Source organism: Rhinopithecus bieti, unplaced genomic scaffold (assembly GCF_001698545.2).
Source record: "Rhinopithecus bieti isolate Rb0 unplaced genomic scaffold, ASM169854v2 scaffold_75879, whole genome shotgun sequence".
NCBI classification, from domain to species: Eukaryota; Metazoa; Chordata; class Mammalia; order Primates; family Cercopithecidae; genus Rhinopithecus; species Rhinopithecus bieti.
In genome coordinates this window covers 4365-16570 of record NW_016827865.1, presented here as the reverse complement: position 1 = coordinate 16570, position 12206 = coordinate 4365, and the positions used below count along the sequence as shown (strand labels likewise).

General features: G+C 37.0%; 1 protein-coding gene across 1 annotated transcript in view; it reads right to left on the bottom strand.

Moving 5' to 3' along the window:
* The window catches only part of MTMR8 (myotubularin related protein 8), a gene marked incomplete at its 5' end in the record, with an annotated part of 34281 nt that extends 23035 nt beyond the window's left edge, over positions 1-11246 (bottom strand). Inside the window, 4 exons of the mRNA XM_017864149.1 lie at positions 1690-1818; positions 6501-6658; positions 7903-8065; positions 11124-11246. Of these exons, the coding sequence (XP_017719638.1) occupies positions 1690-1818; positions 6501-6658; positions 7903-8065; positions 11124-11246 (573 nt within the window). The remainder of the gene's footprint in view (positions 1-1689; positions 1819-6500; positions 6659-7902; positions 8066-11123) is intronic.
* Positions 11247-12206: the final 960 nt, after the last annotated feature.

The following is a 12206-nucleotide window of genomic DNA, read 5'->3' as shown; positions in this document are numbered from 1 at the left end:
CAGTTATTGTTTTGCTCTGATAGGCATATGCAGGAATTTCAAGATGGGGTTTTATATGTGTTTCTATGATTTTGTTATTCTAATTCTAAAAGTACATTTTGTTTTATATGTCTCAATCCCTTCCTTTCCAGAAACTAACAGCATACTTCGAAAAGCTTTTATACCAAGGGTATTTTCATTTCTATATCTGAGGAATAGATGATTAAATACCAGCTAGCTAATGCTTGAGTGATTGCTAATTCCAGCCTGTTGCTAGCAAGTGAAAAGTTATATATATAAACTGCATACTAGGTTCCTAGTATTCATATCTGAATGGCCTTTAAACCACTAGTCTGGGGTTGGAGGTGTTGACATTTTAGGTATGACCTACTCTATGAAAAGACTGATATATTTTCTCAAGTTGATCAGCTTTTAGTGGTTACCAACATACATATTTCCAAAGAGACAGTGACAAAATATTATAACACCACAGAGCTGACATTGCAAAATTAATTCTAATCACTCCCCTAAGTAAAGAACACCCCTAAACATTTAACAATACATGAAACAAATATAAACTGAACTGGCAAAATAAAAAAAGTTAAAGGTAGATAAGATCAAGAATGCTCTATGTAACTCATTAAAGTCAATGTCCCCAGAATGCAGACCATTTAAAAATGTTTTCTACCCACCCCCTTACCCTGACTTAAACTTTGGAGAAGACGGTCATACAAAGAAAAATAAATGGAGCTCTCCGTTCAGCTTAGGTTATACACATCNAAAAAAAAAAAAAAAAGAAAAGAAAGAAAATCACATCGTGAGTATTTCCTTAGTGAAATTCTATTCTCGATACATAATGGGCTACTTTTCTGAAACTGCCTCACTTTTTACAGTCCCAGTGATACTGCCCACATAAACCATAAGCTTGCAGAGGCAGCAGAATTCAAGATAGAGCAAAGATCTACAGCGCCTTAAGAGAACAGGGTTCACTAGTTTCAGAAGTTAATGCCGAATCAGAAGGGTGGTTTATTTCAAGCCACTTTAACACAAAAACAAAGTAACTATTTAACATGAATGTCTGGTAATGATTAGTTACTGAAATTGATTACACTTTGATGTGGTTTTTAAGGGGTCGACTCACTTCAATAGTATGACACCCAATTGCATTACTATACTCTTTAGCACTTGAATGGCTGCCCACTTGACAACTTGCCTATTTGTCTAACCCCAGATCTCAGAGTGATTACAAGAGGTGATAAATATTATCACTTCCTACATAAGTAAGGGGACTGAAACACAGAGAAGTCAAGTGCTTTCTTACTACTACCTGAAATTACATGAAAAGCAGTAAGAAAGTATCAAGGATATCTGTATTCTACCGGGAGGCCACAGTCTCAAAAAATCCTGTATACAACTAATTTCCTGTCATTTCACAACTTTCTACCAAGCTGGATCCCATAGAAAAGGAAAAAAAAAGAAAAACAAACACACTAAAATGCCACTTAACATCTGCATAACATTTTCCAATTTACAAGGTACACATATATTATTCCCTCCTGAGATCCTCTCAAAAAACTTCAGAAGTATGAAAGTCCAGAGAAGTTAAGGAACTTGCTTGAGGTCACACAGCTACTAAGTGGCAGCATGAAACTTAAAATAGGTCTTCCAGAGCCAAGTATAATTCTCATTAGAGAAATTTGCTTAACTCACATTGTTCTCTTTGTAGAGGTAGGAGAGCACAGGGACACGTTCTTTACTTCTGAACTTCGAACTTCCAACCACCGTTCCCAAGGTAACAGATTTAGGAACCACTATTTCAGGAGGGTAGGTGCTGCATATCTAAAAGAAAATAAGCACAATATATATAAATATATATTTATATATAACTCTCTCTTTGGAAATACGTATTTTGGTAACCACTAAAAGCTGATAAACTTCAGAAAATATGTCAGTCTTTTCATAGAGTAAGTCATACCTAAAATGTCAACAGCTCTACCCCCATACTAGTGTTTTAAAGGCCGTCCAGATATGAATACTAGGAACCTAGTATGCAGTTTATGAAAGAGTACATCATATTTTCTCCTCCTTCACCTGTCTGCTTCATATTTGCATGTGTTCATATTAATTTACTTGTTTACAGTTATTGTTTTTGCTCTGATAGGCATATGCAGGAATTTCAAGATGGGGTTTTATATGTGTTTCTATGATTTTTGTTATTCTAATTCTAAAAGTACATTTTGTTTTTATATGTCTCAATCCCTTCCTTTCCAGAAACTAACAGCATACTTCGAAAAGCTTTTATACCAAGGGTATTTTCATTTCTATATCTGAGGAATAGATGATTAAATACCAGCTAGCTAATGCTTGAGTGATTGCTAATTCCAGCCTGTTGCTAGCAAGTGAAAAAGTTATATATATAAACTGCATACTAGGTTCCTAGTATTCATATCTGAATGGCCTTTAAACCACTAGTCTGGGGGTTGGAGGTGTTGACATTTTAGGTATGACCTACTCTATGAAAAGACTGATATATTTTCTCAAGTTGATCAGCTTTTAGTGGTTACCAACATACATATTTCCAAAGAGACAGTGACAAAATATTATAACACCACAGAGCTGACATTGCAAAATTAATTCTAATCACTCCCCTAAGTAAAGAACACCCCTAAACATTTAACAATACATGAAACAAATATAAACTGAACTGGCAAAAATAAAAAAAGTTAAAGGTAGATAAGATCAAGAATGCTCTATGTAACTCATTAAAGTCAATGTCCCCAGAATGCAGACCATTTAAAAATGTTTTCTACCCACCCCCTTACCCTGACTTAAACTTTGGAGAAGACGGTCATACAAAGAAAAATAAATGGAGCTCTCCGTTCAGCTTAGGTTATACACATCAAAAAGACCAACAAGAATATTTCAGACCTTCTTTGGAAGACTCAGACACACATTTGAGGTGGACAGATTTTACTTCCAATCTCTACTCATTCCTCTCAAGCATGACCCTAACAAGTTACCTCACAGATGACCCTGAGAAGTCACAGCTCATCAATCCCCATACCTAGTAGACATTCAAAGCTATGTTACCAGAAAGTCATTGCAATTACAGTCTTACTATGATAGTAAAAACACTGTTAAAGATGAACAATTCAGGGATATCACTTAAACATCAATGACTCTCTCTGCAGAAAAATTATCCTAGCAGGCCTGATTGCTACCTGTATTAGTCAGGGTTCTCTAGAGGGAGAGAACTAATAGGATATATGTATATATGAAAGGGAGTTTATTAAGGAGAATTGACTCACATGATCAAAAGGTAAAGTCCCACGGTAGGCCGTCAGAAAGTTGAGGAGCAAGAAAACCAGTAGTGGATCAGTCCGAGTCCCAAAACCTCTAAAGTAGGGAAGCCAACAGAGCAGCCTTCAGTCTGTGGCAGAAGGCCCGAGAGGCCCTGGCAAACCACTAGTGTAAGTCCAAGAATCCAAAAGCCGAAGTATTTGAAGTCTGATGTTCAAGGGCAGGAGGAATGTAGCATGGGAGAAAGATGAAGACCGGAAGATTCAGCAAGTCTGCTCATTCCACCTTCTTCTGCCTGCTTTTTCTAGCTGCACTGGCAGCTGAGGGAATGGTGCCCACCCAGATTAAGGGTGGGTCTGCCTCGCCCAGTCCACTGACTCAAAGGTTAATCTCCCCTCTAGTAACACCCTCACAGACACACCCAGAAACAATACTTTGCATACTTCAATCCAATCAAATTGACAATATTAACCATCAGACTACCCTTAGAAAGGCCTACTTGCATTGTGTTTAAAACTGTTTGTACAATGTGGCTTATCCTGAACACCTGCTTTCCTTCTGGACATCTGGACTTCTGGCATACACTAGGCAGAACGTGCCTATGTGGGCAGGTCCCAATAGAAGCCCTGAGCACTCTGCCTCTAATGAGCATCCTGGTAGATAACATTTCGTAAGTGTTGTCACAATTTCTGCTGGAGGAATTCAGTGTGTCCTATGTTAGTCTGCTGAGAGAGGACTCTGGAAGCTTGTTCCAGTTTTGTTGACTTTCTCCCCTGAACCTTTTCCTTTTGCCGATTTTTGCTTTGTATCCTTTCACTGTAATAAATCACAGTCATAAGTATGACTATACGCCGAGTCCTATGAATTCTCCTAGTAAATCACAAAACCTGAGGAACGGTCCTTGGGACCTCCAACACATTCCCAGATGTCCATATTTGGCCCAGAGCTCTTTCTTGAGATCCAGACCCAAATGTTTGAAATCAAATACTTGATATCTGTTTAATCACCTTGAAATCAAGTGTAAAATTGAAGATACCATCTGCCCCTCTTCTTGTGGTCCTTATCTTTGTTAACATCACCACTACTCATTGGTCATCAAAGCCAGAAACCAGAAAAGCTGGGATGCATATTAAATTCCTCCACTTTTCTAGTCACATTTGATCTGTCACCAGTTGCTTTCAATTCTACCACCTAAATATCTTTCAAAACCATCTCCTTCTCTCCATCTGCAGCCATTGCCTTAGTTCAGGTTCTCATAACTTTACATATCATTCTCCTGCATTCTTAGCTCCAGCAAACAAATTCTCCACACTAATAACAGTTATCTTTCTAAAATACAAATATACATATGTTCCTTTCAAGTGTAAATACTCTTGTGACTCACAACTGTCTTCATGATAAAGTTCAAATTCCTTAATTTGGCCATGAAGCCCTTTATGATATGGTTTCACTTCCTGACCTCCTTCCTTCTCCCCCTGTATAAATTAGGAGAGAAACTCAGAAATAATCCACACATTTACAGTTCACTCATTTTCAACAAAGGCACCAAGAACACATATTTGGGGGAAAGGAATCTCTTCAATAAATGGTTCTGGGAAAACTGGACGTCCATACGCAGAGAAACACTTCAGGATATTGGTCTGGGCAAAGACTTTTCAAGTAAGACCTCAAAAGCATTACGCAACCAACCAAAGCAAAATGGACAAGTGGGATAACACTGAGCTAAAAATCTCCATGGCAAAGGAAACAACCAACAAAGTGAAAAGATAACCCACAGAATAGGAGAAAATATTTGCAGATTACCCATCTGACAAGGGATTAATAACCAGAAAATATAAGGAGCCCAAGCAACTCAAAGGAATGAAAACAAATAATCCAATTAAATATGGAGAAAGTATCTGAATAGACATTTCTCAAAAGAGGACATACAAATGACCAACAAGTATATGAAAAAACATTCAACATCAATAATCATCATAAAGATGAAAACCAAAACTACAATAAGATATCATTTCACCTGTTAAAATGGCTTTTATCAAAAAGGCAATAATGGATACTGGTGAGGATATGGAGAAAATGAAATCTTCATACACAATTGGTAGGAATGTAAATCATATAGCCACTACTGGCCAGGCGCAGTGGTTCACACCTACAATCTCAGCACTTTGAGAGGCCAAGAAGGGAGGATCGCTTGAGCCCAAAAGTTCAAAACCCCCATCTCTACAAAAAATGAAACAAATTCGCCAGGCATGGGGGTGGGTGCTTGTGGTCCTGGCTACATGGGAGGGTGAGTTGGGAGGACTGCTTGAGCTCAAGAGATTGAGGCTACAGTGAGCTATGATCATGCCACTACACTCTACCTTGAGCAACAGAGTGAGGCCTTGTCTCAAAAAGAAAGAAAAGAAAACTGTGGTATATACGCACAATGGAATATTACTCAGCCACAAAAAAATGTAATCCTGTCATTTGCAACAACATGGATGGAACTGGGGGACATTATATTAAGTGAAATTAACAAAGTATAGAAAGACAAATATTGCATAACCTCCCTCACATGTTGTACGAGCAAAAAAATAAAAATGAACTCATGGATAGATGATGGTTACCAAAGGTTGGTAAGGGTAGTGGAGTGGGGGGATAAAAAGAGGATCCTCAATGGGTACAAAAATAAAGTTAGATAGAAGGAATAAGATCTAGTATTCAGCAGCAAAACAGGACAACTACAGATAACAATAATAAAAAAACTGAAAATGGAATTGGAATGTTCCCAACACAAATAAATGATAAATGCTTGTGGTGATGGATACCCCAGTTACCCTGATCTGATCATTACATATTGTATGCCTGTATAAAAATATAACATGTACCCTATAAATATGTACAACTATTATAGATCCATAATTAAAAACTAAAAATGTTAAAAGTAAATTAGCCTTCACAAGGCTACTCCACAAAGCATCAGGCTGTTTCTGGCTTCCTAGGCTGATTTTCATGCCCTGCACCTATGCTCACATAGCACCCTATGCTTTAGGCCATGAGATCTCTTACTCAGTCCCTATTGCACAGTAGGTACTCAATAAATGTTTGTTGAATGGCTGAATGTTGAATGGAAAGGAGAGAAGGATTATGAATCATTTCTCTCTTTTTTCAAAATCTTGTTTCCTGATATTCTGCCATTTTAATTGAATGCACCAAAAGGCAAACAACAAGGACAAAATTACCTCATAGTTTCTGTTGGCATCTGTTATGGTCCAGTACCTGTTGGGTATTCCCATACGCCCAAAGTCTGATATTGCTTCAATCAGTTTCCATCCACTTTCCCTCATCTCTTTTGAGGATTTGGGATTATAAGAAAAAGCATAAAGATCTTCAGGTAATGCTGGAGAAGAGAGATAGGCATGGAAAACAAAATGATGAATGAAACCTAAAAATCATCAAACAACACAAATAAACGCTAGATTTCCTTTTCCCAAAGGGAATGTTTGTCAAACAGTCCCAGAAAAAGACTGTAGTGTGTGCAAGTTTGCCTTTATGTAAGGAATAAAAACTGGAATACTGCTTGGGTTCTTTTAAAAAATGTTTTAATTTTTTGTAGTATCAATACAAAGTGGGATCTTTCTGCCTAGCTTCCTATAAAAAAAGAATGCTGGATAATTGATTGAACTGAGGCTTCAGGGTTTCACATGTTAGGAAAAGAGTCCTTACCAAAAGTTTTTAACTGGGCTCCCATGTCCTAACAGTACTGCTTATTGTAACATGTTGCACATCTTCAACAATGTTTTTGCATTCTACTTGTCAAGCCAACAGCAACTTCTGACTTATAAATGGCCACTCCCTCTCTTTTCTCTGTCAGTCCTGCTTCCTCCCTTCACAAGATACAGTATCCAATCAAATAACTCATTTGACCAATTTATGTGGCAACAACTTCTCCAGAGATGAATGGAGCCTATCAGAGACTTGTAAAATGTTGGGTCATCCAGCAGGTAACTTTATCAATAAAAATCAGCAAATATTGAGGAATTATTTTGGGGAAAGGGGAAAAATGGGGGAGAAAATGTAAGAGCATGATTAAAATCAAAGACTAAAATCAGAGGAAGCTGACGGTTAATTGCCTAGGGGTGGGGGATGGGGAACGAAAGGGTGAAGCTGGAGGAAGCATTAAGTCCTACATTAATGAGGACTTTGATGAACTCCCTTAGTCTTCTAGATGGAATTAAAAGTAGGGGTGGACATCGTGGGCCAAACAAAAAGTCTGCAGGACAACAGGAAACAAATTTTGTTCCACAGCAGTCTTCCTTCCTAAACTGAGGAAACATTCACAAGTTGAAACTTAAAAGGAGGGAGGGAGAGAGAAGAAAATGTCTACTAAACATCTACTATATACTGATATATGAAGGTATTCAAGGTTCAAAACAACCCCCATTGGAGAGCTTTTACTCTCCTTACTTTTATAGGTAAAGAAAATGAGTTCAGAGGTTATATAACTTGCCCAAATATAATGGAGCTAATAAGTGGTAGAGTCCAGATCCAAACCCTCCTCTGACTCCATAGCCCTGATCTTTCCATTATGCCACTTTGGAAAAATATTAAAATGGTTTTAGATAAAAATACTATCACAACCACCTGGCTGAGAAAGCTTGAGTAGTGAAATATAAACCTCATGGCACACAAGGTCAGAGTCTAAAACAAAGTGGGCCACCCGGAAATTCTTGCAGCGGAGGGTCAGGGGACAGCCCAGGCTAGTGATGGGTAACTTCTCCACAGTGGCAATGTGATGGAGTGCAATCTGAAAAACATAAAAGAAGCAGCGTATACATACAGATGTGCAATATCTCTATCACTATCAGTATTCCTGACTCTCCGTAACGGTGACAGCATGACCAGATCTGTAGGCTACATCTATAGCCTACAACCATTCTTTGTAAGACATAACTGGGGTTCTCTCAAATAGAACTAAAGCATAATAGTGGTAAAGCAACAAGAAGCAGAACGCAGTGTTAGAAAATTTCTCTCTCCTTAGGGATACAAGATTACCAAGTTTGTGGGAAAATTTTGGTGGATCAGCTCAGAATAGGTGACTTTTAGCATGCTGTGATAGAGTTCACAATCACAGAATAATTGTTACAGAGGAAAATAAGAATTTCTTTTCTTATATCAAATTACTAATTAAGATAGTTATTAATAGTTGGTATTGTGCTTTATTATAAACAAAGTAGTCCATGACCATTAGCTATTTAAAAAGAGCCATTTGAGGTGTAATCATCCTATTTCAGGAATGAAAAAAAACAAAGCTCTCAGAAGTGAATTCCTCATCAGATATCATATAGCCAAGAAGTGGCACAAACAGAATTTGAACCATAGCAGTCCATATAAGGCCAGGATTCTTCTCTGGGAATTCTAAAATCTCTAGTTCTGGAATAAGGATTTAACTAGAAATGTTAGGGAGGAACTATTCCTCTACATTTTAAACTCTAGTGACAGTAAAGCAAAGAATGTAGGATGATTACTTCTGTTCATGCTGATGCCAGCAAAAAAAGAAATGCATGGAAAGGGAACTGATGAAATAAAATGTGTCCAAATAATATTAATTCTCTCTTAATTGATTCAAAAGCCATAGAATCATGGTTTTGCATTTTGATCTTTGATGTTCTCCTCCTATCCCTATCTGATGTTTCTGCAACTATGGAGCCTGGATGTGCTCTTTCCATTCTCTAGACTCCCTGTCCTGTGCCTGGAATGGTCTTGGAATCAACAGTGCCTTTTCTGCTCTCCCACCACCTCAATGCCCCAGTCCCTAATTTATTTGGAAAAGTCATCTCTTCAATGAACTCTTTCAATCATATCCACCATCTAAGAATGGAGCAAGTGTGGAAATGATTCAGATATTCCTAGGATAAATTTTCTATTTTTTTAAGGCAGGATCTTGCTCTGTTGCCTAGGCTAGAGTACAGTGGCTTAATCACGACTCACTGCAGCCTCAACCTCCTGGGCTCAAAGGAGATCATCTTGCCTCATCCTCCTAAGTAAGTTAGGAATACAGTTGTGTGCTACCATGCCTGGCTAATTTTTTAACTTTTGTAGAGACTAGGTATTGCTTTGTTGCCCAAGCTGATCTCAATCTCCTGGCCTCAAGCGATCCTCCTTCCTTAGCCTCCCAAACTGCTGGGATCACAGGTATGATTAATTTTATCTTAACTGTTTTGTCACACTCAAGTCCTGCCATGGCAGTTCTGGAGGTATTACAAAATGTAAGATGAATTAATATATTCAACCACAAGAAAATCAAAGATCTTCCAGTCAACATCAGAGATGTGTGTTTTGGTAGTACAATACTGATAATTGAGATCAGGGCCCAGGCAAACAATTGTGGTGAAACTGGGAAGGATCGGGGAAGGTAGGCAGACTAAGGCTGGGAAGAACTTCCCTAATTGGGTAAATAAGCCTCCTCTGACATCAGAAATAGTGTAAGTCCTCCCTTCCAGATACAGTCCACTGGATTTGAAATAATACCCAAAAGGAACAAATCTGGAGACATCTGTACTGTCTATAAATGCAGGTAGATAGGAGATAGGCTCATGGCACAGTACTAAAGAACTGGTTCCTGAACTGTTAGAACTGCAAGAATCCTTACTAATTATATAATCTAACCACCTCATTTTACAGATGAAGAAACAAGCCCGGAGAGTAAGAATCACTTGCCTAAGGTTACGTAGCCAGTTAGCATCAGAGCTTAAGTCTAGCCCAGCTCTCATTCCTCTTTTGACATTCTTATCATCACAGCACAAAGAGCAAGATATATATGGGAAAAGTTCAGTTTTAAAAGGAAGTATTAAGATACTTTTTTCATATGCATACTCAATTCAATTTATTTTATACTTTTATGATAGTATTTACCATGTTCCAGGCATTGTTATAAGCACTTATAAACATTCACTTTATAATTCTTGTATCTTGACTTTTCAAAACTAATTCAAGGTATTATTTTATCTCTATTTTACAGATGAAGGAAGCAAGACACAGAAAAGTTAAACAACTTGCCCAAGGTTACAAAACTAGTAAATGTTGAAGCTGGGATTTTAACCTGAGCAGACTGGCTCTAAAGCTTTAATCACTAAGCTATGCTGTATAAAAGAAGCATGTTGTACTTCTTATAAATGAAGAGCTCTAAGCATAAATCTAATGATTAAGATTAAATTATGATCTTTAGGATGGGCAAGGCATAAAGTAATGTTGGGGTGCTGAAGTAATTAGAAAACATTACTTACAGGTGTAAACACACACACACACACACACACACACACACACACACACACACACACATATATATATATACCTAGGTAAAATCCTCTTAGGACAGAGAGATGGTCTAAATTAGTGCTGCCCAAGGTAAAGTCAATAAGGCCTTAGCATCAGCATAACCTGAGCCCTTCTTATAAAATCAAAATCTTATGCTTAAGATTCTGCATTTTTATCAAGTTCCCATATGCTACAGATACTGCTGGTTCTTGAACTACATTTTATGGATAGCAGGCTTTAAATTACTTCAAGATGCTTACAAACATAGTTCAGGAAATTAGCAGAAACTATTCTACCTAAAAATAATTTAGCTAATCCCCAGGAATATTCCAACGTAGAATAAAATGACTACGATGACTAGAGTCAATAACTTGAAAAAAGAGGAGTAATACAATTCAGACCACAAAAAGATTATTAGAATAGGTCCTCTGAAGAAAAGGTTTTACAGTAATTTAAAAATTATACTTGAAATTTCAAGAAACTACCATATAGACAGCATGTATGCACAACTCTTTAAGACCCTTTGATACTTCTTCTCATGAACATACCCATGTTTCTTTCCGGGCTGCACCAGAAGTCTCCACATAGATCAGGTGGGTTGCAGTAAGATAAAGAATCCCATTAGCTGGTTTCTTACTCACATAACGATCCACCAATTTCACATTTTCTACCTGTTATTGGAGTAAAAAATACTGATTAAGTTACCAACTCACCACCTGTGATTGAAGTGGGGCCATTCAAAGCAAGATAAATCCTGTTAATTTGCTACAAAACTTGAGTTTTTCCAGTTCCTGCCAAGGTGGCAAACTAGTATGATCCATATTACCTTTTCTGAAACCAGCACTGGAAAAACTATGAAAGTGAGAGGAAAACCTGTATTCTAGAAAAGATAAAAATTCTAGACAAAGTTTACAAGATGAAGTATGTATTAACTGGAAACTATATAGAACCTGAGAGCTTGCTGAGGTACTTATCTTGTTGGAAGAAGGTACAGCTATTGTACGTGTAAAAAAATCAGTAAGGGTAAATAACATGAAGATAGATCTTACATTACAGGGCAAGAATAGAATAAAACAGAAAAGGAGAAAAACAAAACAAAACAAAACAAAAGGAGTACCATAAATAAAACACATAAAAAGAAATGCCATAATTAAATCCCAAAATAAAAGTAATTGCAATAAATGTACATGAATTAAACTTACCAATTAAAAGAAAGACACAGACTAAAACAAAAGATTCAACAATATTCATACTAGAAGAGATATACTTTAGAGTCACAGACAAACTGAAAATAATAAGATATGCCAGGCAAATATAAACTAAAATAAAGCTGAGGTAGCAGTCTCAATATCTGACTAAATAGAATTTACATGACAAAAATCAATAGGACAAGAAGATATAGCCATCATAAATATAAACATATTGTATAATACAGTCTCAAAATATATCAAGCAACTAGCAGAACTGCAAAGAGAAAAGGAACAAGTGCATATGGATACTTTAATACTCTTCTTAGAAACTGATAGGTCGAGCAGACCAAAAAAAAAAAAAAAAAAAAAAAAAAAAAAAAAAAAACAAAAAAGGGGAAAAAAGACCCAGGGGTCAAAAATCCTTTTTTTTTTTTTTTTTTT